The 26,077-nt window shown below is 46.1% G+C and overlaps 1 protein-coding gene across 1 annotated transcript; it reads left to right on the top strand.

Annotated features, from left to right (window-relative positions):
• The first annotated feature begins 3,868 nt into the window (after nt 1-3,868).
• Nucleotides 3,869-26,077, top strand: UNG (uracil DNA glycosylase). Its single transcript, XM_010360472.2, has 7 exons — nt 3,869-4,094; nt 4,709-4,915; nt 5,470-5,565; nt 7,880-7,977; nt 8,959-9,047; nt 11,197-11,375; nt 24,911-26,077. The coding sequence occupies exons 1-7, from the start codon at nt 3,963-3,965 to the stop codon at nt 25,049-25,051; spliced, it is 942 nt and encodes a 313-aa protein (XP_010358774.2). The 5' UTR covers nt 3,869-3,962; the 3' UTR covers nt 25,052-26,077.

Below are 26,077 nucleotides of genomic sequence, written 5' to 3'. Positions count from 1 at the left end.
GTTCTGTAGTCGGATATCGTGGCTTCTGTTTCTGTCTCCTCCGCCCTGGCTGTATGGCCTTCCACAGGTCACAACCCCTCTGGGATTAAGCTGCCTCATCTGTGAAGTGGGGACTACAGCACCTATGTCACGAGAGCGCCTGAGGAGATGACAGAATGCATGAGAAATGCCCTGTCCTCTAAATAAATGTTGGTTCCATTATTGCTCCTGTTTTTCTGTTTTCTTGTTTTTTGATATTGTTCTTGTTTTTTTGAAACAGGATCTCACTCTGTTGCCCAAGCTGGAATGCAATGGCATGATCATAGCTCACTGCAGCCTTGAACTCCTGGGTTCGAGCGATCCTCCCGTCTCAGCCTCTGGAGTAGCTGGGACTACAGGCACATCCCACCCCACCCAGCTAATTTTTTTTTAATGATTTTTAGTAGAGATGGGGTCTTGCTATGTTACCCAGGCTGGTCTCAAACTCCTGGGCTCAAGTGATCCTCCCACCTGGGCCTCCCAAATTGTTGGGATTATAGGCGTGAGCCACCACAACCGGCTCCTAATTTTTATTTACTCTCTGTCTCCCCTCAATGGAACGAAAGCTCCATGAGATCGGAGGCTTTGTTTTGACAGATTTCAACAAATGTACAATATTGTATGATCACCACCACAGTCAAGATCTAGGACAGTTCCATCCCTCCATAAAACTGCTCCAGCCTCTTACTGATCAACTTGCCCCATCACCCAGCATCAGCAACCACTGATCTGTCTTCTCTCCCTATAGTTTTGCCTTTTCCAGAATTTCATATACATGGACTTGCCATGGTTTGAATATCTGTCCCTCCAAAAGCCATATTGAGATTTAATCCCCAATGTGGCAGTATTGAGAAGTGGGGCCTTGAAGACGCCATTGGGACATGACAGCTCTGTCCTCATAAATGAATGACTAGATTAATGGACTCACAGGTTAATGGATTAATGGGTTACCATGGGAGTGGGACTGGTGGCTTTATAAAAGGAGGAAGAGAGACCTGAGCTAGCACACTCAGGCCCCTCGCGATGTGATGTCCTGCACGGCTTCAGAACTCAGCAGAATCCCCACCAGCAAGAGGGTTTTCACCAGATGCAGCCCCTCAACACCTCGGACCTCTCAGCCTCTATGAGAAATACATTCCTTTTGTCAATAAATTACCTGGTTTCAGGTACTCTAAGAGACAGAAGACAGACTGAGACAGGAATCCTACAATATATAGCCTTTGTGGGACTTCTTTCACTTAAGCATATTGCTTTTGAGATTGATTTATGCCACCCTCCCTCACCTTTTTTTTGAGACAAGGTCTGGCTCTATCGCCCAAGCTGGAGTGCAGTTGCATGATCTCGGCTCACTGCAACCTCCACTTCCCAGCTCCACTCCCACCTCAGCCTCCCAAATAGCTGGGACTACAGGCATGCACCACTACACCCGGCTAATTTTTGTATTTTTTTGTAGAGATGGGTTTTTGCCATGTTGCCCAGGCTGGTCTCCATGGTCTTCAGCTGGTGAGCTGAAGCAATCCGCTTGCCTTGGCCTCCCAAAGTGCTGGGATTGCAGTTGTGAGCCACTGTGCCCAGTCATATACCCACATTTGTATCACTTATTTGTTCCCTTTTATTACTGGATGGAAGGGATGCCCCACGGGATTAGGCCCCACATAGGGTTGTTTCTCTGGTTTTAGGCTACTATGAGTAAAATCACTATAAACATTCACATACAAGCTTTTGTGTGAATACAGATTTCCATCTCCCTTGGGTAAATGCTTAGGCATGGGAGTGCTGGGTCACATGGTAAGTGTATGTTTACCTGTATACAAAACTGTGGAACTGTTTTTCAAAGTGGCTCTAAGGGCAAATGATTTTCAGCTTTGAGCCTCTCTCCCTTAGACTTCAGCTTCTTGTCCTAGGCACTGGGACACACCAGCGACAAGGAGCGAGTTCCTTTCTTCACTCAGGTTACATTCTGGGGATGGAGACAGAAACACACAAGGAAAGAATAAATAATATGCTGTCTCTGAAGAAATTGTATAAAAAGAATAAATAAATAAGATGCTTTTGTATAGTATAGCAGTTATAAGGCGATGGGCTAGGAAGTGGGGCAGGAGGAGAAGACCTTTTCAGGGAAAGATCCTGAGCAGAGACCTGAGGCTTTCCAGACAAGGGGATGGTGAGTGCAAGAGTATGCAGGCCACAGAGGGACAAGTTGGGTGTGTCCAGCAAATGTGCCAGGAGCTGGACTCAGTAGTGGGGGCTTCCGCCGGAGAGGAAGCAGCATTGAGACCTGGGTAGGAAGCTGGGGTTTATTCTAAGCCTATTTGAAAACCGTAGAAGGGTTTTAACCCGAGGATTGGCTTTTTTTTTTCCTTTTTTTGTTTTTAGACAGGGTCTTGCTCTGTCGCCCAGGCTGGAGTGCAGTGGCACGATCTCAGCTCACTGCAACTTCCGCCTCCTGGGTTCAAGTGATTCTCCTGCCTCAGCCTCCTGAGTAGCTGGGATTGCAAGTGCATGCCACCATGTCTGGCTAATTTTTGTATTTTTAGTAGAGACAGGGTTTCGCCATGTTTGCCAGGCTGGTCTCAAACTCCTGTGCTCAAGCGATACGCCCCTGTAGGCCTCCCAGAGTGCTGGGATTACAGGCGTGAGCCACCGAGCTGGGCCGGGCCTGGAGTATTGTCATGATGTAAAAATCTCTCTCTAGAAAAGAGAACACCAGCTTCCCAACTGGTCTTCTGCAGCCAGGAAATGCAAGAGCAGCAGTTGAATTTGAGATTTTCTTTGGAGAAAGAACCAAAAGGAGATATGGATGGTTTGGATGTGAGGGAAGGAAAGAGAATCCTAAGCATGTTAGTACTGGTGGGGAGGTGCTGTACAGTGGTGTCACTTGGAGGACAAATCGGGGTTTAACTTCTATGACCTGAAAGTCTCCCACAAGCCTGATACATTAGGCAAAATGTTTGACTGTGCTAAGCCTTAGTTTATCGTCATAAAATAGGCCATGAAAATTGCGTGAGATAATGTATGTAACAGTTCAACAAATACTATTGGCCGGGCATGGTGGCTCACGCCTGTAATCCCAGCACTTCAGGAAGCCGAGGCGGGCAGATCATCTGAGGTCAGGAGTTCGAGACCAGACTGGCCAACATAGTGAAACCCCGTCTCTACTAAAGAATACAAAACTCAGCCGGGTGTGGTGGCCCGCGCCTATAATCTCAGCTACTGGGGAGGCTGAGGCACGAGAATCGCTTGAATCGGAGAGGCAGAGGTTGCAGTCAGCCAAGATCACACCACTGCACTCCAGCCTGGGTGACAGAGCGAGACTCTGTCTCAAAAACAAAACAAACACACAAAATATAATAGTATTTGTTTGTTTCTGTTTTTGAGACGCCTCGGATTACAGTGCTGGGATTACAGACGTGAGCCGTCAAGCCCGGACAATACTATTATATTGTTCATTGCACTCCAACAACACCCCTAAGGGCCAGGTACTTTTTTTCCCTCCCATCCCCAGAGACAGGGTCTCGCTCCGTCGCCCAGGCTGGGTGCAATGGCGCGATCAAAGCTCACTACAGCTTCGACCCTCTGGCCTCAAGCGATCCTCCCTCCTGAGCCTCCCAAAGCGCTAGGATTACAGGCGTGGGCCACCGCACCCGGCCAGTCTTTTCTTCTTGCAGCTGAGCCTGGAGAGCCTTTCCAAAGGGCAGAGGTGGGTTGAGGGCATGAATGAATAGGCCCGCGGGCACCGTTGCACGCCCCACCTCCTCCCAGGGGCGTTGCATTCCAGCCCCTCCCGCACATGCGCACTGGGCCTTCCACCGCCCCCCGCCCCCAGCAAAGCCCCCCGCTCGGAGCATGCGCGGGTCGCTTGGCGCCAATTGCTGACCGCCACAATCAGGGCCAGCCTCGCGGGTTCCCGGGCGGTGCTCGTTCGCTGCCTCCTCGGCTCCGGGATGATCGGCCAGAAGACGCTCTACTCCTTCTTCTCCCCTAGCCCCGCCAGGAAGCGACGCGCCCCCAGCCCCGAGCCGGCCGTCCTGGGGACTGGCGTGGCGGCCGTGCCTGAGGAGAACGGAGATGCGGCGGTGAGGCGCGGCGTGGGGCCAGGACTGGGGGGTGAAGGGGGAGGAAGGCGGTGGGTCCCGCCTGACTGAGGGCGTGCAGCAGCGCGCCTCTTAACTCGGTAAACCCGGTCCCCGCTTTCCAAATAGCCTCCACGTGTTCAAAACAGCCGCCGCTGTCCCCCATGGGCCGCCATGCTGAGGAATCAGCCAATGGCGACGCGCCTCGGCGCCCATGGCGCCAATCTGCGCGCCTCAGGCCCGCCTGGTTCCGTGCGCTGTCCAATCAGAGGGGAGAGGGGGCGGGACCCCAGAGGGAGTTTTTTTTTGCCGCGAAAAGGCCACGTGGGGGCGTGGGGGGCGGGTCTGGCGGGGCGGGGCACCTCGGTGCAGGGTCTGCCGTTCCCTTGATGCTCCACGGGGCCGCTTGCCAGCCCCACTCCCCGCTCCAGTTTAGAATCTAATTCCCAATTCCCGGACTGGGCCCAGTCCTGGGCTCCTATTGTCCGCTTTTGCTGCGACCTGCTCCACTAATGGGCGTCTTCTGCCTTGGGCCATGGGGGTTGGGCCAGAAGCTGCGGACTCCTGGGAAGGGGCCTCTGCAGCTCTTGAGCCGCCTCTGCGGGGACCCCTTGCAGGCCAACCCCGCCAAGAAGGCCCCGGCAGCGCAGGAGGAGCCCGGGACTCCGTCCTCCTCGCCACTGAGTGCTGAGCAGTTGGACCGGATCCAGAGGAACAAGGCCGCGGCCCTGCTCAGACTTGCGGCCCGCAACGTGCCTGTGGGCTTTGGGGAGAGCTGGAAGAAGCACCTCAGCGGGGAGTTCGGAAAACCGTATTTTATCAAGGTAAATATGGAAATGCATCTTCCATAAGGGTAAACGTGGAGGCTTCCGGCTCTTTGTCTTGTTACTGCGGCCGGCGAAGTTCATGTTTCCATAGGCTTAGGTTGTACCCCCTTCAACGTCCTTTACTCACAAAGGGGGTAAAAGAAAGCCATGATGTTTCAGTCTGCACTTTTATATTGGTTAAAGTTGTTAACGACCCGTGAGATGGTATCATGGATTCATTTAAGTTACATAGTCTATTGTCCAGGAAAGGCTGGCATAGTAAAACCACCAACCATCCTGAATGAAACCTGGCTTGAGCTTTAAAAAGCCGGGAGGAGTGGCACTGTTAGGACCCAGCCCAGAAAAAAAGGCAGGGAATTGGCCTGATTGAACCACTTGGTGGGGGCGGGGGGCAGGCCTGTTTTTGTTGGTTGTTTTTTAAAAGAATTTGGACATAAAACATGACAAAGAACTAATGATGTTCCAAATAATTTGCAGTAGAAGCTTTCTTATTTAATTCTTATGGCTTCCAATGAGAATCTGATTTTAAGTCTAGTTTATCTTTAAATCAGCTAATGGGATTTGTTGCAGAAGAAAGAAAGCATTACACTGTTTATCCACCCCCACACCAAGTCTTCACCTGGACCCAGATGTGTGACATAAGAGATGTAAGTATACCTTGTTGATGATTTTTATTGGGGAGAAGGAGTCAAATAGTATTTTTAAATCAGGGACACTGGAGTTAAGCCACAGTCCATCATTCAGTAGTAAATAAAACACTGAAATTGTGAGGTTTGGCTGACTGTTTGTCTCTATTTACTCTTTTTAATGTTTACCACATGCTATTTATGCAGCAAAAAGGAGAACTGTGTACATCCTGTGCTCTTATTTCTTGTGTTTTTTTTAAATCCTGAAACTAACCTCCCACAGTGTTAGATATTATGGTGGTGATGAAGTTCAGACTGACACACAAAGCAGTTAAATCTTTTGCAGCTTGTTATAGTCAACCCCACCTTGACCTGACCACACTGCCTTATAGTTAGCACTTTCAAGCTCTTGACTTTCTGGCCTGAATAGTTTTGTGGTTCTGTTAACAGATCCCTTTGCTTTATTTTGTCTTGTATAACAGTTGCTGGTTGGCGGCTCTCATCCATCTCGTGTTCAAAAGTCCGTGGGGCTGGGCACGGTGGCTCATGCCTGTAATCCCAGCACTTTGGGAGGCCAAAGTGGGAGGATCATTTGAGATCGGGAGTTCAAGACCAGCCTGGCCAATGAAACCTGGTGTCTCCTAAAAAACCAAAATTAGCTAGGCATGGTGGTGCATGCCTGTAATCCCAGCTACTTGGGAGGCTGAGGTGGGAGAATCGCGTGAGCCCAGGAGGCGGAGGTTGCAGTGAGCTGAGATCACACCACTGCACTCCAGCCTAGGCAATAGAGGCAGACCTTGTCTCAAAAAACAAAAAAAAACTGTGGCTCCTCACTGTTGAACTATGAAAGCAGAGCAGCCCTCTTTAAATAGGGCCACGTCCTACCACTCAGCCTTACCTCCACCTTCCACTCTCCCACTCCAGAGTTGGACAGTGTGGCAAACCCCTTCCCACTTCTGTCTCTTAAAAATCAAGTGGATACCTCTGTGGCACTTCCTTGAAGTCTGTTGCCTGCTACCTCTGATCCGGTCTTCCTCTGAGCCGCTACGATGCATTTAGCACCTGCTGACACTGGACTTTTAGTTTCTTACCCATTTTCCTCCCCCATTTTGTAAACTGGGGCAAGAATCTTGTGATTTAGTGAATATCTGTGAAATGACATAGAAGTGAAATAGGTGAATAAACCATCTCGATAAGGCAGCCACAGCTAATACTGAGAACATCTCATAAGTTTAATTTTAGAGTAAGAATTTAGAATCTAGCTCTTTGGTTTTGAAGCTAAATTAAATCCTGTTAAGATCAATACTAGTTTGCTTCTTGTTTGAATGCCCTATTCTGAATAAACAGGGAATACTTAACGGGAATATTTTGAGGGAATGCTCAGAAACCAGTTTCAAACCTACGAGGATCAGATGGGCCCGCAGGGCTTCTTGACAGCCCAGCACTGGGAGAGCTGTTTCACACGAGAGTAAGTTGACATGGTGTGAACGCCAAGGGGAGGGACAAAAGGTCCCCAAAAGCCTCCTGGTCATGGGAACATCTGGAGCTGGATTCTGAAGGATAGAGTACGTCAGCTGTGGAGGCGCACTGGTGTGATGGCTTACTGCACCCTCTGCCTCCTGGGTTCAAGCGATTCTCCTGCCTCAGCCTCCCAAGTAGCTGGGACTACAGGTGCGTGCCACCACACCCAGCTAATTTTTGTATTTTTAGTAGAGATGGGGGTTCACCTTGTTGGCCAGATGGTTTCAATATCTTGACCTTGTGATCTGCCTGCCTCGACCTCCCAAAGTGCTGGGATTACAGGCATAAGCCACCGTTCCCGGCCCTGAATTGCTTTAATTCGTTGAAAAGTAACTGGGGGCCAGGCACAGTGGCTCATGCCTGTAATCCCAGCATTTTGGGAGGCCGAGGAGGGAGGATCCCTTGATCTCAGGAGTTTGAGACCAGCCTCAGCAATATAAGGGAGGCCCTGTCTCTACAAAAAAAAATTTTTAAAAATTAGGTGAACATAGTGGTGCAGTCCTGTGGTCCCAGCTACTCTGGAGGCTCAGGTGGGAGGACCACTTGAGCCCAGGAGGGTGAGGTTGCCATGAGCTGTGATCGCACCACTGCACTTCAGCCTGAGCAACAGAGCAAAACCCAGTCTCAAAACATTTAAAAAGCAGCTAGGTACATATCTTTGCAAGTTTAAAATACGCTCATCCTTTGACCAGCAACTCCTCTATTAGCGATCTATGCCATAGAAGTGTTTTGTTTTGTTTATGTTTGTTTGAGGCAAGGTCTGTGCTGCTTACATTACAGTATCATTTAATTCCTGACCCCTGATGGTTCACAGGTGAAGGTTGTCATCCTGGGACAGGATCCATATCATGGACCTAATCAAGCTCACGGGCTCTGCTTTAGTGTTCAAAGGCCTGTTCCGCCTCCGCCCAGGTACAGTTGCTTTACAGGTGACTGCAGTCCAGACGTGATTCCTTTCAGATATGTACTTAGCATATTACAAGTGGGACTATCTGGGGCACTGTTCACTAGCCTTTAAGGAGGATTTCAACCTCAGCACCATTGACACTTGGGGCTGGGTCATTCTTTGTTGTGGAGGAGGAGAGGAGTCCTGTGCTATTGCAGGATCTTGTGCCACATCCCTGGCCTTTACCACTGGATGCCAGGAGCAACCCCCAACTTGTGACAATGAAAAATGTGCAGACATTGCCAAAAGTCCCTTGGGGGGTGGCAAAATCACCCCAGTTAAGAACCACTGCTTTGGGCCGGGCGCGGTGGCTCATGCCTGTAATCCCAGCACTTTGGGAGACCAAGGTGGGTGGATCACGAGGTCAGGAGTTCGAGACCAGCCTGGCCAAGATGGTGAAACTCTGTTTCTACTAAAAATAAAAAAATTAGCTAGATGCGGTGGCCGGTGCCTGTAATCCCAGCTACTCAGGAGGCTGAGGCAGGAGAATCACTGGATTCTGGGAGGCAGAGGTTGCAGTGAGCTGAGATCCTGCTACTGCACCACTCTAGCCTGGGCGACAGAGCAAGACTCTGTCTCAAAAAAAAAAAAAAAAAAGAACCACTGCTTTGGAGGATTTGGTATATAATATAATAAATATGCTAAGGACAGAAAACTGTCCCTGAGCAACAGTGGGGGTCTGGGTTATAACTGCTGGGTTGATTTACTTAGGTTTTCCAGAGTGCTGTTAAATCCAAGCACAGACTAAAGTAAAGGTCTTTGGCAGATTGACCTGTTAGAAGGAGGACTAGCATTGTTGATCTCATTAATGGGTGCCGTATGTACCAGTGTCCCTTCCAGGGGCTGGCTATAACCTCTAACTCTTTCACATATGTCTTAGACATTACTAAGCTTTCAAAATCATGCTTAAGATTCTGTTTTTTGTTTTTCTTGTGACTTGCTTTCAGTTTGGAGAACATTTATAAAGAGCTATCTACAGACATAGAGGATTTTGTTCATCCTGGCCATGGAGATTTATCTGGATGGGCCAAGCAAGGTAAGCCAGCCACTGCTAGATTTTTTTTGAGACTGAGTCTCACTGTTGCCCAGGCTAGAGTGCAGTGGTGCATCTCAGCTTACTGCAACCTCTGCCTCCCAGGTTCAGGTGATTCTCATGCCTCAGCCTCCCGAGTAGCTGGGACCACAGGCATGAGCCACCATACCTGGCTAATTTTGTCATGTATTTTTAGTAGAGACAGGGTTTCACTATGTTGGCCAGGCTGGTCTCGAACTCCTGACCTCAGGTGATCCGCCCGCCTCGGCTTCCCAAGGTGCTGGGATTACAGGCATGAGCCACCACGCCCAGCCTGCTATATGTTTTTTAGACTGATACTGACAGTCTTTTCTGTCTTGCTTGTTTATATTTTTAAAGAGTTTTAATAAAGAACTAGAGAATGCGAATTAAATGACTAATTTATAGATGTGAAAAAGTCTGTTTTGGCCGGGTGCGTTGGATCACATCTGTAATCCCAGCACTTTGGGAGGCCGAGGCGGGTGGATCATGAGGTCAAGAGTTCAAGACCAGCCTGGCCAATATGGTACAACCTCGTCTCTACTAAAAATACAAAAATTAGCCAGGCATGGTGGTGAGCGCCTGTAATCCCAGCTACTCGTGAGGCTGAGGCAGAGAATTGCTTGAACCCTGGAGGTGGAGGTTGCAGTGAGCCGAGATCGCACCACTGCATCCCAGCCTGGACTACAGAGCAAGACTCCATCTCAAAAAAAAAAAAAAAAAATCTGTTTTATCCTGCAGCCAGTTTTCTTTCTTTCTTTTTCTTTCTTTCTTTCTGTCTTTCTGTCTGTCTGTCTGTCTTCCTTCCTTCCTCCCTCCCTTCCTTCCTTCCTTCCTTCCTTCCGTCTTTCCGTCCTTCCGTCCTTCCTTCCATCCTTCCTTCCTTCTGTCCTTCTTTCCTTCCTTTCTTTTTCTTTCTTCTGTTTTTGAGACAGGGTCTCACTCTGTCACCCAGGCTGAAGTACAGTGGTGTGATCATGGCTCACTGTAGCCTTAACCTCCCAGGCTCAAGTGATCCTCCCACCTCAGCCTCCCAGGTAACTGGGACCACAGGAGCCAGGAGCACACCACTATGCCCAGCTGAAATTTTTTTTTTTTTTTTTGAGATGGAGTTTTCCTCTTGTTGCCCAGGCTGGAGTGCAATGGCACAATCTTGGTTCACCGTAACCTCTGCCTCCTGGGTTCAAGGAATTCTGCCACAGCCTCCCAAGTAGCTGGGATTACAGGCATGCACCACTACGCCTGGCTAATTTTATATTCTTAGCAGAGACAGTGTTTCTCCATGTTGGTCAGGCTGGTCTCAAACTCCTGACCTCAGGTGATCCACCCGTCTTGGCCTCCCAAATTGCTGGGATTACAGGTGTGAGCCACCACACCTGGCCATGCCCGGCTGATTTTTATTTTATTTTGTAGAGATGGAATCTCACTATGTTGCCCAAGCTAATATTGAACTCCTGTCCTTGAGGTCCTTCCAGGGGCTGTTATTATAGGCATGAGCCACAGTGCCTGTCCACTTGTATGTTAATTACAGTTTGCAAGACAAAGGTTTGTTCCTTGTTAATATTTTAAATTTATCCACTTCACTTTCGACTGCTCTGAAGGTGGCTGCAGTCTGCTCATTTTGACATTTGGATTGTTAATACCGATCTAGGAGATTTTTCTTTTTCTTTTAATTTTTTTCATGTTTTTTTCTTTCTTATTATTTCTTTACAGATGCATTTTTTTCTGCTTATGTGCCTTTTTTTTTTTTTTAAACAAATTGTCTACAACCAGGATAAGGAAAGAATGTTTACTCTTTGGTTTCTTGCAATTTGATTTTCATTTCTATGAAACATTTTGTCTTTTTGTGTTCTCAGATTATTTAACATCACTTAAGATATTTTTTAGGACAATCCATCGTGATGAGGGATATAAGGCATGTTCACTGTAGTAAACTTGGAAGAAGCCGAAAAGGCAGCTATGAGAATAAAACTCTCTCTAATCCTGCCCAGAGGGTGCGCTGGCCTTATGGCCTATTTCATTCTGCTACACTGGATCCCATCAAGCCCTGGTTTCATCATTGATTTAGCGCCTGTTGCTGGGTATTGGGCTGATTTGCCTGAGCCTACATTTAACCTATTTCTCTCGTGTGTAGGTGTTCTCCTACTCAATGCTGTCCTCACGGTTCGGGCCCATCAAGCCAACTCTCATAAGGAGAGAGGCTGGGAGCAATTCACCGATGCAGTTGTGTCCTGGCTAAATCAGAACTCAAATGGCCTTGTTTTCTTGCTCTGGGGCTCTTATGCTCAGAAGAAGGGCAGTGCCATTGATAGGGTATGTTTTGTTTTCTTTTTCTTTCTTTCTTTTTATTTTTTTTAACACTATAAAAACAATGTAAAGAATTCTAGGAGTCTCTGCTGTGTTTGGTCCTGGAAAATCCAGTTATAAAATAACTTTTATATTCCCTTAGGCCTGTTATAAGGGTTTCCAAAGAATTTGGACAAATTACAGGAGTAATGAGTTGTGTATGAGGAAAGCAGCTGGCCAACTTGTGACTGAACGCAGTTGGTGCTGTAGGCATGAACTTGGTGTCTACAAGATACAAGTCCCTGGGTACCACTCACTTAACAAGTGATGAATGAGGCATGTTTCTGGCTTCCAAGAAATTTGGGAGCATATAGAAAACACAATTCCACTCAATCACGAATTTAATTTGCCCATGAGAATACTATCAGTGATCGTTTTTGTTTTGTTATTGGGTTGTTTTGTTTGTTTTTTCAGATGGAGTCTCGCTCTGTCACCCAGGCTGGAGTGCAGTGGTGCGATTTCGGCTCACTGCAACCTCTGCCTCCTGAGTTTAAGCGATTCTGCCTCAGCCTCCCGAGTAGCTGGGATTGTAGGCGCCTGCCACCACACCCAGCTAATTTTTTTGTATTTTTTAGTAGAGACGGGGTTTCACCATGTTGGCCAGGCTGGTTTTGAACTCCTGATCTCAAGTGATTCGCCCTCCTCAGCCTCCAAAGTGTTAGGATTATAGGCATAAGCCGCCACACCTGGCCTATCAATGATCATTATTAACCCCGAGGCCTAATTGCAGATACCCAACACGACCAAACCCGTGGCTCCCCTCCCTGCATCTTCCCCCATCTGCTACCTCCCTTCTTCCCCTTCTTTTACTGAAGCACTTCGATACCTGGTTGTGGAAATAGAGACCTAAAAGTCAGCCTTGAATCCTCCATTCCATCAGTAAATCCCATCAACTCTGCCTCCCAAAACACCCCGGTCCTACTGCTTCTCATTCGCCACTGCTGCCCCTCGGGCATGAGCCACTATCATCCTTCTCCAGGAGAACCGTGATAGACTAGAGATGAAGGCTTGATGGAGAGCCACAGAGTGGAGGAGGGAGAGATGGGGTGGGGAAAGGAGAGGAGCCAGGGGTGAGTTCATCCCTGGCAAATGGGAGAGACATTGGGTGGGGGAAAAATTATAGAATAAATGCTTCAATAATCGAAGGCAAGGGCTTAGCGGAGGTAACCTGACAATAGCTTCTGGTGTATCAGCAGTAGGTAACGGGGTATCAGAAATGCACACATATATTCAACCCCTACCTTGTATGGGTACTAGGTTGAGCACTTGTTTTTTGAGATGGAGTCTCACTCTGTCGCCCAGGCTGGAGTGCAGTGGCACGATCTCAGCTCACTGTAACCTCCGCCTCCTGGGTTTAAGCAATTCTCCTGCCTCAGCCTCCCAAGTAGCTAGGATTACAGTTGCCTGCCACCACACCCAGCTAATATTTTTTATGAGTGACCTAAGATCTGACTGGTATGGATTGCTAAGATGTGATGATCTGGGTATGTAAGAAGTATGGGTGAGAGTAATTGCTAATCTCTATCCCTTAAGGAGGTTTACTGCCAGTGTTGCTCCTCCCCAGTATTTTGGTAATCTTTAATCATGGTTTGGTCTGAAAGTAAACAGTTGTTAAAGTAGCTTGGTCATTAAAGCCAAATTGCGTATCTCCAGCCCAGTGTCTCTCCTAATCTATAGAGTGCCTTCTTACTACTGCCCCATAAACATGCCAAATTCAACATTTTCCCAACGAAGTTTCTCCTTTTCTCATCCATGCTTTACTAAACTTGCTCCTCTGTATTCCCTAGCAGCAAAAAGCACCACCATCTGCCCAGTTGTCCAGCCAGATCTGATTCCATTACTGACACCTGCCTACCTCTCTCCCCTTTTCTGTCCTTTTTTCCCCCCTTCCCATATGCAGCCAGTCATTCATATCTGTGTTCTTTCTTCCCCCTCCAAATCTGTCCCTGCCTGACCACCTTTGCCTTCATTCAGGCCCTCACCTAATCTTGCCTGGAGGGTTCTGATGCTTTCTCCCTGGAAGGCCTTGCCTTAGACTGAAGATCTGATTTCAGGGGGTTGGGGGCGTGGCCCCCAACCAGCCTCCCAGACATAACTGTATCCCTCTTTGCACTCTGATCTCCAGGCTGATCCATTCCCCTTTACTTTTTCATGGTGCCCCAGTTCCCTGCCTTTGCATATCCTGCTTGCTCTGCCCACTGTGTGGAGGTCATTTTCCTCTGGGATTCTTTAGAGCTTTGCAGGGCTGACATTTACAGGGGCCTGTGCTGCTTGCATGTGTGTTCAGCACTTGATGTGCATGACTTCTTATCACACTCAGCACCTGTGATCCTCATTTGATTGGTCACAGTGACTTCATAAGCTGGGCGCTATTGTTATTCCCAGTCTACAGATGAAAGCTGAAGCAGCTTAGAGTTGCAGCAACTCCTCTGTGGTACAGCTACTGAGTGGTAGAGGTAGACCTCGACCCCGGGCAGTCTGGCTCCAGGCTCTGTGCTCTTAACCACACTGGATTGCCTGACTTTAATCATCACCCCTCATCACCCCTTCTGGACTGAGCCCCTTGAAGGCAGGAGTGTTTTGAGAAACAGTGATTTGTTAGTTTTTATATACTGAAAGGAAGAGGAAAACAAAAATGGTCTATATCTCCCTGTTAAAATAACTACAGTTGACATTTTTAAAAAATCAAAGTGGTCATGTGCCACATAATGATGTTTCAGTCATAAACTGCATATATGATGATGGTCCCATAAGATTATAATATTGTGGCCGGATGTGGTGACTCATGCCTGTTATCCCAGCACTTTGGGAGGTCAAGGGAGTTTGAAACCAGCCTGGGTGACATGGTGAAACCCTGTCTCTACTAAAATACAAAAAATTAACCAGGTGTGGCGGGGTGCGCCTGTAGTCCCAGCTACTTGGGAGGCTGAGGCAGGAGAATTGCTTGAACCTGGGAGGCGGAGGTTGCAGTTAGCTGAGATCATGCCACTGTACTTCAGCCTGTTGACAGAGTGAGACTCCATCTCAAAAATATATATGTATGTATATATATATATATAATATTTTTTGCCAAGATCAGCTCATTCAGGAAGACCCTAACCCAGCGGTGCTAGAGGAATTAAAGACACACACTGAAATATAGAGGTGTGAAGTGGGAAGTCAGGGGTAGCATAGCCTTCAGTGCTGAGAGCCCCGAACAGAGATATACCCACATATTTATTAACAGCAATGAGCAGTTAATAACCAGTCATTAGCATTGTTTCTATAGCTATTAAATAAACTAAAAGTATCCCTTATGGGAGATGAAGGGATGGACTGAATTAAATGAATAGGTTGGGTTAGTTAACTGCAGCAGGAACACGCCCTGAAGACACAGATCACTCATGCTATTGTTGGTGGCTTAAGAACGCCTTTAGGCCGGGCGCGGTGGCTCAAGCCTGTAATCCCAGCACTTTGGGAGGCCGAGACGGGCGGATCACGAGGTCAGGAGATCGAGACCATCCTGGCTAACATGGTGAAACCCCGTCTCTACTAAAAATACAAAAAACTAGCCGGGCGAGGTGGCGGGCGCCTGTAGTCCCAGCTACTCGGGAGGCTGAGGCAGGAGAATGGCGTAAACCCGGGAGGCGGAGCTTGCAGTGAGCTGAGATCTGGCCACTGCACTCCAGTCCGGGCGACAGAGCGAGACTCCGCCTCAAAAAAAAAAAAAAAAAAAAAAAAAAAAAGAAAAAAAAAAAAAAAAGAACGCCTTTAAGCGGTTTTCCCCCCTTGGCAGGCCAGGTGTTCCTTGCCTTCATTCCCATAAACCCACAACCTTCCAGCTTGGGTGTTAGGGCCATTATGAACATGTCACAGTGCTGCAGAGATTTTGTTTATGGCCAGATTTTGGGGGGGCTTGCTTCCAACATGTCTTCTTTCTTTGATTTGCAAAGAGCTAAAAGCAAGGGCAGCTTTGTCACGGTGAGCTACTTCTCACAGGAGTCAGGATCCACATCTACAGACAAGAAAACAACATAGGTTAAAAGCACAGTCATCATAGAAATCACAGAGCTTCCAAGTGTTTTTATCCATTTAAATGGGTTACTAGCTGCTAATCTGTCTGCAGCTCCTTTAAGCACTCCAGTTCCTGGCATTAAGGTCAGGTGTGGCTGGGATACTTTAAATATTCTTTTAATTTTGCTATATCCAAAAACAAGTTTGTAGAGTGTCCTTCTAGATGTTTTTTTATTCTTTCCCAAATTTTGGTCTTTTTAAGGCATTAATAGTTTCCACAAATTCTTATGTTTAGCTCCTAGAGCGGGCCATATCATTTGAGGTTAAGGTGCCACTATACCGCCATGGTTCCAGATAACAGGAACTTTTGCCGTACTTCATATCATTTCTACCATCTGACCATTTTGTTCAGATCATCTGAACATAGTATGGCCATGGCACGCAGACTGAGAGGTTGGATTCAAGCTAAACATCCCCTTAGGGGACCAATTAATAACGATTCCGTAGAAATTGTGCAGCACCTCTGCCTGTTCTGCAAAGCAATCTTCCTAAACAAGTACGTTCATTTTTTTCTAACTGGGTCCAATCCTGTTTACAAATAGGTTTTTGAGGGTGGTGTGCCCCAATTTTAGGAGCAGATTTATTATGGTAAATAGTGAGATCAGAAAGCATGTGTAACTGTCAGAGTGATTGCATCCAGGCATTATTGCCAGCCCTTATTGAAGGAATACTCACGGCAGTGGTGATAACCTCTACGTAGCTACCATTAAATTATTCATTGTGACTGGTTGTCCTGCTTTCCTCAGGTTTTCTTCTGCCATCTGTGACAACTTCTTGATCTGTCCCCAGGTGGGTGGCTGTGTTCGACAGGTGTTGCTCTTGACAGTTTGGGTCCTCCTCAGCGTCAGCCTCAACATGGCTGCAACCGGGGGTCCTCGGGATCCTCCCGGAGTCTCTTCCTCGGCATCTAGCTCATGATAAAGTTTTAGGTGTCTTGATGGTTTCCGGCCTGGAGAAATACAAGCATAACCTCTACCCCAAGTTATTACTTTACCTGTTTCCCAACTTTTTGTTATCGGATCTCTCCACCCAATCAGTTCTGTTTCTGTCTTTGCAGCTGGTTTCTGTAGATGCTGTTCAGCTGCTGATAACATCTGGCCTTTGGGAAGGCTCAAACAATTCAAAGTTAATAATGCTAGGTTCAGTTGCATCGTGGGGTTCCATCATTGTTTCTCCCTTTCTGCTTTTGCAACTGCTGTTCTAGGAAGAGATTCATTCTTTACACTATGGCTTGTCCTTGAGAATTGTATGGGATACCAGTAATGTGTTTAATATTCCACATAGAGAAAAATGTAGCTAGAGTTTGGCTAGTATAGCCTGGGGCATTATCTTAAAACAGGCAGAAGTTGGAATGCCCATCACTGCAGAACATTGCAAAAGATGACATTTAACACAAGCAGAAGGCTCTCCTGTTTGGTATGTAACCCAGACAAAGTGAGAAAAGGTGTCCACGCATACATGTACGTAAGCTAGTCTCCCAAAGGAGGGAACATGTGTGACGTCCATTTGCCAAATAGAGTTAGGTTCCAGTCCTCGAGGATTAACTCATCTTGTAAAAGATGAGGAATGTACCATTTGGCAAGTTGGGCATTGCTGAGTAATAGCTTTAGCTTCTTTCCAGGTAATGCTGTATCTGCGTTTGAGACCAGAGGCATTAACATGGGTAAACTGTGAAAGTATCTGGCGTTAGATATTGCAGTAGCAATAAGGCGATCAGCTGTTTGATTTCCTTCAGTCAAAGGTCCTGGAAGAGGTGTATGAGCCCTGATGTGAGTGATGTAAAAAGGGTGCGTTCTACTTCTAACTGCTGTTTGCATTGGGTAAATAAAGTCATGAGTTGTTCATCTGTATAAAATCGTAACTGAGAATTTTCAGTTAACTGTGTGGAATGAACCACATATGAAGAAGCAGAAATCACATTAATAGGCATATCAAAAACAGTCAATACCTCAGTTACAGCTACAAGCTCCGCTTTTTGAGCTGAAGTATAGGGCGTCTGAAAAACTTCACTTTTTGAGCCAGAATAAGAAGTTTTACCATTACTAGACCCATCTGTAAAAACATTCTCAGCACCTTCAATTGGTTTAAATTTGTTATTTTAGGGAGAATCCAATTAGTTAATTAAAAAACTCAAGCAGCTTCATTTTAGGAAAATGATTATCGAGAATACCCACAAAGTCAGCTAAATGGTTTTGCCAAGTAAGACTATTTATAAAAGCTTGCAGTATTTGTGCCTTCGTGAGAGGAACAATAATTTTTCCAGGATCATATCCATGTAATTTAACAATCTGAGTTCTCCCAATCCCTATCATAGTAGCGATTTGATCTAAATAAGGAGTTAGAGTCCGTGAATTAGTATGTGGAAGAAAAAGCCACTCTACTAAGTCCTCCTGTTCTTGGACAATAACACCAGAAGGTGAATGCTGAGTTGAAAAAATTAGCAAATCCAGAGTCTTCTCTGGATCTACTCTATCTGAGCTTTATGGACTTGCTTCTCAATCAGTTTTAACTCTGCCTCCGCCTCCTTTGTTAATTGCCGAGGGCTGGTGAGACTAGGATTTCCTCTAAGGATAGGAAACATTACTCATGGCCTAGGTAGGAATGCCTAGAGCAGGTCGTATCCAATTAATATCCCCTAGTAATTTTTGAAAATCATTTAATGTTTTTAATTTATCCCTACATATGGTTACTTTCTGTGGCATAATGATAGTGTCATTTACTAAGGTCCCCAAGTAGGAGTAAGGAGGAATAGTCTGAATTTTGTCAGGAGGTATAATTAAACCAGCGCGAGAAAGCCAGTTTTGCAAGTGATCTTGACATTGGAGTAATATTTCTCGAGTGGGGGCCGCACAAAGTATATCATCCATATAGTGAATAATGTAACACTGTGAAAATATTTTACCAGTAGGTTCAATTGCTTGCCCCACATAAGTCTGGCAAATAGACTGTTTAACATGCCCTGTGGCAACACTTTCCAATGATAAGCTTAGCAGGCTGCAGGTTGTTTACTGCAGGAATTGTAAATGCAAACTGTTCACAGTCTTGCTCAGCTAAAGGGATAGTAAGGAAACAGTCTTTTAAATCTATGACTAATAAAGGCCAATTTTTTGTAATTATAGGAGAAGGCAATCCTGGCTGTAATGCTCCCATAGGTTGTATAACTGAATTGATGGCTCTTAAGTCAGTTAACATTCTCCATTTGCCTGATTTTTTCTTAATTACGAAAGCTAGAGAATTCCACGGGGAAAATGTTGGAGCCATGAGCCCATTTTTCTAACTGTTCAGCTACTAATTTCTCTAAAGCGTCCAGTTTTTCTTTACTTAGCAGTCATTGTTCTATCCAAATTGGCTTATCTGTTAACCATTTTAAAGGTATAGGTTCTGGAGGCTTAACAATTGCCGCCATCAAAAATTATTTCCTAATCTTTGGTGGGAACTTTGTTTTTCCGCTTGAAGCGGCTCTTCCAAACCTTGCAGATTTTTTTCTAGTCCCATACCAGGGACATACCCCATGTGATGCATTGTATGTTGACTTTGAGGGCTATGTAATTGTTCTGGAATTAGAACTTGTGCTCCCCATTGTTGTAATAAATCTCTTCCCCATAAATTCATAGGTACAGAAGTTATAATTGGTTGAATAGCACCAGGTTGTCCGTTGGGCCCCTCACAATGCAAAATATAACTACTTTGATGTACTTCAGCGGCTTTACCGACTCCGACTATGTTAAATTGAGCGGGTTGAATTGGCCACGTGGCCGGCCAGTGCTGTAGAGAAATGATTGAAATGTCCGCTCCTGTATCTACCAAACCTTTAGATTTCTTTCCCTGAATAGTTATTTCCCAGGTAGGATGTTTATCTAATTTGGTTTATCCAATAAGCTGCTTTGCTTTGTTTACTTGTGCTTCCAAATCCTCCTGTTCGTTTAATTTCACTTTTTCCCATTCCCACATACGGCACAATCAGGAGCTGTGCTGTGTGCGCTCCTGGCTGTGCTTTCCAGGGAACAGCAGTAGATATAACAGTTTGAATTTCCCCATTATAATCTGAATCAGTAACTCCTGTATGTATTTGTACGTCTTTTAGACTCAAACTAGACCTTCCTAAAAGTAATCCTATTGTCCCTGCTGGCAAGGGTCCACAGACTCCTGTTGGGACCTTTTGCGGGGGTTCCCCAGGCAGAAGGCTCCCGGCTTTTGTGCAGTATAAATCTACTGCGGCACTACTGGCTGTGGCGGGGGACAGACATTGTACAGGGGTGAGGCAATGGCCTGAGCTGGAAATGCCTCGGTTTAGAGCGGGGCCCAGGACGGGCCCCTCATGGCATTTCCCAAAATTGGGTTCCCTTCTTTATCAAACTTAGAATGACACTGACTAGCCCAGTGTTTTCCTTTTTTACATTTTGGACATATTTCAGGCTCAATCGTTTTCTTTTTTTCCCTATCTGGCGGCCTGACTCGCTGATTTTATCTACATTCTTTTTTAGTATGACCATGCTTCCCGAGTTAAAACGAGCTCCAGGAAATGGAGTATTTCCTTTATCCACTGTCAGTCCTGCCATTGCCTGTGCCAACAAAGTAGCTTTATGCAGACTACCTCAAATACCATCACAGGCCTTGATACAATCAACTATATGTGCTTTCCCTCTGATAGGTCGCAGAGCAGCCTGGCAATCAGGATTCGCATTGTCGAAAGCTAATAACTGCAACACTATATCCTGAGCAGCCGAATCTGCAATCATCTTTTTAAGAGACTCCTGTAACCGAGCTATAAAATCAACATACAGTTCCCTTGGTCCCTGTTTTATAGCACTAAAGGAAGGGTATTGTTTCCCACCTGAAGTGATTTTTTTTCCCAAGCTCTAACGCACATGCCCCTAAGCTGTTCTATGGCCTCATCCTGCATGACCACTTGTGCATCTAAACCAGCCCAGCCACCGACTCCCAAAAGTTGGTCTGCAGTTATATTAATTTGAGGTTGGGCCTGGGCATTGCGAGCAGTCTGAATGGAAGCTTCATCTGCCCACCAAGTTTTAAATTGTAAGAATTGAGCAGGAGTTAGACAAGCTTGAATAAGAGCGTCCCAGTCAGTAGGAATCATCTGACTGGAAACAGCAACATTCTTTAACAGTCCCATTACAAAAGGAGAACCTGGTCCGTACTGATTTGTTGCTTGTTTTAATTCTTTGAGTAATTTAAAAAGAAAAGGCTCAAATGTAGCTATAACATTTCCATGTTGATCTGGGGGGTGTATTCTAACAGGGAACTGCCAAGCCTCTAAATCACCCTCTCGTCTAGCTTGCTGAATTCCTGCCTGAATAGAACTATGAGTGGTCGCTCGAGGCGCTGCTCGAATAGTCACTGGGGTGACTACTTTTCGCCCAATGTCCTCCGGAAAAGAAAGATCTGGAGGGTCATTTTCTTCAAAATAATAATGAGGGGGTGCAGAAGGGTAGGAATGAACCGCTCCTTCCTTTGCCGCCTTAGCTTTAGCTGACAAATAAACATGCTCTGTAACCTCTTCTGTTACTTCGCTATACTCTCCTTCCTCCTCCTCATTAGTGTGAAAAAGTTCCAAGGTGGAACGAACCAGACCCAATACCTGTCCCATTGTTACCCTGATGCTTCCGAGCTCTCCTTCTTACCACGGGGATTGCTTTAAGAGTACTCGGGTGTCCGCCAGCTAGTTTTCCATTCCATCCATTGCTCCGGCGACCCTTTGACCTGGATACGAACCCTACGAATGGACGCCATTTGCCGAGACCAGCTCAGTCGGGGAGACCCTAACCCAGCGGTGCTAGAGGAATTAAAGACACACACACTGAAATATAGAGGTGTGAAGTGGGAATTCAGGGGTCTCACAGCCTTCAGAGCTGGGAGCCCTGAACATCGATTTACCCACATATTTATTAACAGCAAACCAGTCATTAGCATTGTTCTACAGATATTAAATTAACTAAAAGTATCCCTTATGGGAGATGAAGGGATGGACCAAATTAAATGAATAGATTGGGCTAGTTAACTGCAGCAGGAGCACTCCTTGAAGACACACATCGCTCATGCTATTGTTTGTGGCTTAAGAATGCCTTTGGCCGGGCGCGGTGGCTCACACCTGTAATCCCAGCACTTTGGGAGGCCGAGACGGGCGGATCACAAGGTTAGGAGATCGAGACCATCCTGACTAACACGGTAAAACACCGTCCCTACTTAAAATATAAAAATTAGCTGGGTGCGGTGGCAGGCGCCTGTAGTCCCAGCTACATGGGAGGCTGAGGCAGGAGAATGGTGTGAACCTGGGAGGCGGAGCTTGCAGTGAGTAGAGATCGCGCCACTGCACTCCAGCCTGGGCGACAGAGCGAGACTCCATCTCAAAAAAAAAAAAAGAATGCCTTTAAGCGGTTTTCCACCCTGGGCAGACCAGGTGTTCCTTGCCTTCATTCCGGTAAACTCACAACCTTCCAGCTTGTGTGTTAGGGCCATTAGGGACATATCACAGTGCTGCAGAGATTTTGTTTATGGCCAATTTTGGGACCAGTTTATGGCAAGATTTTGTGGGGCTTGCTTCCACCAATTTTTACTACATCTTTTCTATGTTTAGATACACAAATGCCTACCATTGTGTTACAACTGCCTACAGTATTCAGTACAGTAATGTGCTGCACAGGTTTGTAGACCAGGAGCAATAAGCTACACCATATAGCCTAGGTGTGTAGTAGTAGGTTATCCCATTTGGGTTTGTGTAAAGACGCCCTATGGTGTACGGATAGCAGTAAAATTGCCTAACACACTTCTCAGAATGCATCCCTGTCATTAGCTGATGTATGACTATTGCTTTTTTTTCTTTTGAGACAGGGTCTAGCTCTGTCTCACATCTGCCAGGCTGGAATGCACTGACTCGATCTCAGCTCACTGTGGCCTCAACCTCCCAGGCTCAAGCAATCCTCCCACGTTAGCCTCCTGAGTAGCCGGGACCACAGGCGTGAGCCACCACACCTGGCTAATTTTTGTATTTTTTTGTAGAGAGAGGGTTTCACCATGTTACCCAGGCTGGTCTTGAACTCCAGGGCTTAAACGATCCTCCTGCCTCAGCCTCCCAAAGTGCTAGGATTACAGGCATGAGCTACCACACCTGGCCGCTGACTATTCCTTTTTTTTTTTTTCTTTTTGAGACAGAATTTCACTCTTGTTGCCCAGGCTGAAGTGCAGTGGCATAATCTCAGCTCACCACAACCTCTGCCTCCCAGGTTCAAGCGATTCTCCTGCCTCAGCCTCCTGAGTAGCTGGGATTACAGGCATGTGCCACCATGCCCAGCTAATTTTGTATTTTTAGTAGAGACGTTTCTTCGTGTTTGGTCAGGCTGGTCTTGAACTCCTGACCTCAGGTGATCCACCCACCTCGGCCTCCCAAAGTGTTGGGATTACAGGTGTGAGCCACCACGCCCAGCTGACTATTCCATTTTTGTGGCAAGATTTCTGTTTTTTTTTAATTCTTCTTAGGAGCTGTAAGACTGTTCAGAAAGTTCAGAAAGTGGAAAGTAAATGGCTTCCACTATTACTTTCTCTTAAAGGAACTACTTAATACAATGTCTTGGGTATTTTTCTAAAGTTTTTTAAAAATGAAATTATTTTGTATTTTGTTCACTTGATAAATTTTGGAGGTCATCTCATCAGTATATTTATCTTCTACGTGTTTTTCTAGGAGTCACGTGGTGTTACATTTTAAGAACTTTAGAAAAATACATTTAGCCAGTTTTATAACATTGAATTGTATACTAGGTTTTAGCTGACATAAGCAGTGTGTCAGTGAGTCCCTTTGTATGTTCCTATATGTTCCTATTTGTGTAGGTACAACTGGTCCCTGGCTTATAAGTTTGACTTGATTTTTTTTCGACTTTACAATGGTGTATAACCATACTTTGAGCATTCACACTTTTTTTTCTTTCTTTCTTTAAGAGACAAGGTCTCTTGGCTGGGAGCAATGGCTCACGCCTGTAATCCCAACACTTTGAGAGGCCAAGGTGGCGGATCACTTGAGCTCAGTGGTTTGAGAACAGCCTGGGCAACACAGTAAGACCGTGTCTCTAAAAAACACAAAAAATTAGCCTGGTGTGGTGGCATGCGCCTGTGGTCCTAGCTACTCAGGAGGCTGAGGTGGTAGAGTCACTTGAGCCTGGGAGGTGGAGGCTACAGTGAGCTGCGATCATGCCACTACACTCTATCCTAGGTGACAGAGTGAGACCCCATCTCAAAAAAAAAAAAAAAAAAAAAAGATCTTACTCTTGCTCTGTCACCCAGGTTGGAGTGCAGTGGCACGATTATAGCTCTTTGCAGCCTCAAACTCCTGGGCTCAAGTGATCCTCCCACCTCAGTCTCCTGTGTAGCTAGAACTACAGGTGTGTGCCATCACACTTGGCTAACTTTTTAATTTTTTTGTAGAGATGGGGTCTCGCTATGTTGCCTCAGTTGGTTGTAAACTGGCCCCATGCAGTCCTCCTACCTTGGCACTAGGATTATAGGTGTGAGCCACCATGACTGGCCCCATTCTATTTTTCACTTTCAGCACAGTGTTCAATGAGTTACATGAGGTACTAAACACTTCATTGTTAAAGAAGCTTTGTTTTGCCCAACTGTAGGCTAATGTAGGTGTTCTGAGCATGTTTAAGGTAGGGTAGGTTGAGCTATGATGTTCAGCAGATTATATGTCATAAATATATCTTCAACTTAGGATATTTTCTACTTAGGATGCATTTTCCAAGATGTTAACGCCATCCATTGTATTAATAAGTTGAGTTTATCTGTGTGTGTATGCATCATGGTGTCCTTTAGCAAATACAGTCTTAGCAGTGGAAATTGCTGGCTGTATGATAGGGGCACTTGAAAATTTCATAGATAATTGCGAATTTGAAGGCAGAGGGTGGTCCTCTTTGCATCTCAGAGCCTAGCAAAGGTAGGGAGTTGCTCAACAAATGGACTAATGTTCTAATGCAAATGCTGAATGCTCCACTTTGGAAGGGAGAGAATTTAAAGGGCAAAGGGCAATTGCACAGGGTCTTAAAGTGCAACAGCCACAGTCCTTCCTTTCTTTAAAAAAAAAAAAAAAAAAAAAATCCCGGCCGGGCGCGTTGGCTCATGCCTGTAATCCCAGCGCTTTTAGGAGGCCAAGGCGAGCGGATCACGAGGTCAAGAGATCGAGACCATCCTGGCCAATCTGGTGAAACCCCATCTCTACTAAAAATACAAAAATTAGCTGGGTGTGGTGGCGTGTGCCTGTAGTCCCAGCTACTTGGGAGGCTGAGGCAGGAGAATCGCTTGAACCTGGGAGGCAGAGATTGCAGTGAGCCCAGATCACGCCACTGCACTCCAGCCTGGGGACAGAGCAAGACTCCGTCTCAAAAAAAAGAATTTTTTTTGAAGTTCCAAATCTGCCACCTTTTATTCTTGATCTTTTTCAGAAGCGGCACCATGTACTACAGACGGCTCATCCTTCCCCTTTGTCAGTGTATAGAGGGTTCTTTGGATGTAGACACTTTTCAAAGACCAATGAGCTGCTGCAGAAGTCTGGCAAGAAGCCCATCGACTGGAAGGAGCTGTGATCATCGGCTGAGGGTGGCCTTTGAGAAGCTGCTGTTAACGTGTTTGTCAGTTACGAAGTTCCACTGAAAATTTTCCTATTAATTATTAAGTACTCTGCATAAGGGGGAAAGGCTTCCAGAAAGCAGCCACAAACCAGGCTCTCCAGGAATGGCAGCTGTATCCAGCCATAAACAGCAAAGGCTACCCTTTGACCAAATGTCTTTCTCTGCAACATGGCTTTGGCCTAAAATACGCAAACTTTTCAGAAGACAGAGGAGGTCAAATACTCGGCTGTCTCTATCTCCCTTGCCTTTATGGCAAAAGCGGGGAGATGTCCACCTTTCAGGCACAGCCCTAGTTTGGCGCCTGCTGCTCATTGGTTTTGCCTGGTTAGACTTTCAGTGACAGAGATGTTGGGGTGTTTTTGCTTAGAAAGGTCCCCTTGTCTCAGCCCTGCAGGGCAGGCATGCCAGTTTCTGCCAGTTCCACTGCCCCCTTGATCTTTGAAGGAGTCCTCAGGCCCCTCAAAGCATAAGGATGTTTTGCAACTTTCCAGAATCTGGCCCAGAAATTAGGGCTCAATTTGCTGATTGTAGTAGAGGTTAAGATTGCTGTGAGCCTTATCAGATAAGGGGCCAGGAGAAGTAAACTGGGTCTTGTTATTCCTTGGGTGTTGGAATAAGCAGTGGAATTTGAACAAGGAAGAGGAGAAAAGGGAATTTTGTCTTTATGGGGTAGGGGTGATTTTCTCCTAGGGTTATCTCCAGTTGGGGTTTTTAAGGCAGCACAGACTGCCAAGTGCTGTTTTTTTAAGCGACTGAAATCACTTTGGGATATTTTTTTCTGCAACACTGGAAAGTTTTAGTTTTTTAAAAAGTACTCATGCAGATATATATATATATTTTTTTCCCAATCCTTTTTTTAAGAGACAGTCTTTATTGGGTCTGCATCTCCCTCCTTGACCTTGTTAGCAATGCTGTTTATGCTGTTAGTCGGGTTAGAGTTGGCCCTACGCGAGGTTTGTTAATAAAAGTTTGTTAAAAGTT

Source organism: Rhinopithecus roxellana, chromosome 10 (genome assembly GCF_007565055.1).
Source record: "Rhinopithecus roxellana isolate Shanxi Qingling chromosome 10, ASM756505v1, whole genome shotgun sequence".
NCBI lineage: Eukaryota > Metazoa > Chordata > Mammalia > Primates > Cercopithecidae > Rhinopithecus > Rhinopithecus roxellana.
This window is presented reverse-complemented; position numbering and strand designations above follow the sequence as displayed.

Bases quoted from the DNA above. Each gene is read 5' to 3' on its own strand.
- UNG (XM_010360472.2), top strand. From the start codon at position 3,963: ATGATCGGCCAGAAGACGCTCTACTCCTTCTTCTCCCCTAGCCCCGCC. The intron at 7,978-8,958 runs GTACAGTTGCTT...ACTTGCTTTCAG, and splicing joins CCTGTTCCGCCTCCGCCCAG to TTTGGAGAACATTTATAAAG. The intron at 9,048-11,196 runs GTAAGCCAGCCA...TCTCGTGTGTAG, and splicing joins ATCTGGATGGGCCAAGCAAG to GTGTTCTCCTACTCAATGCT.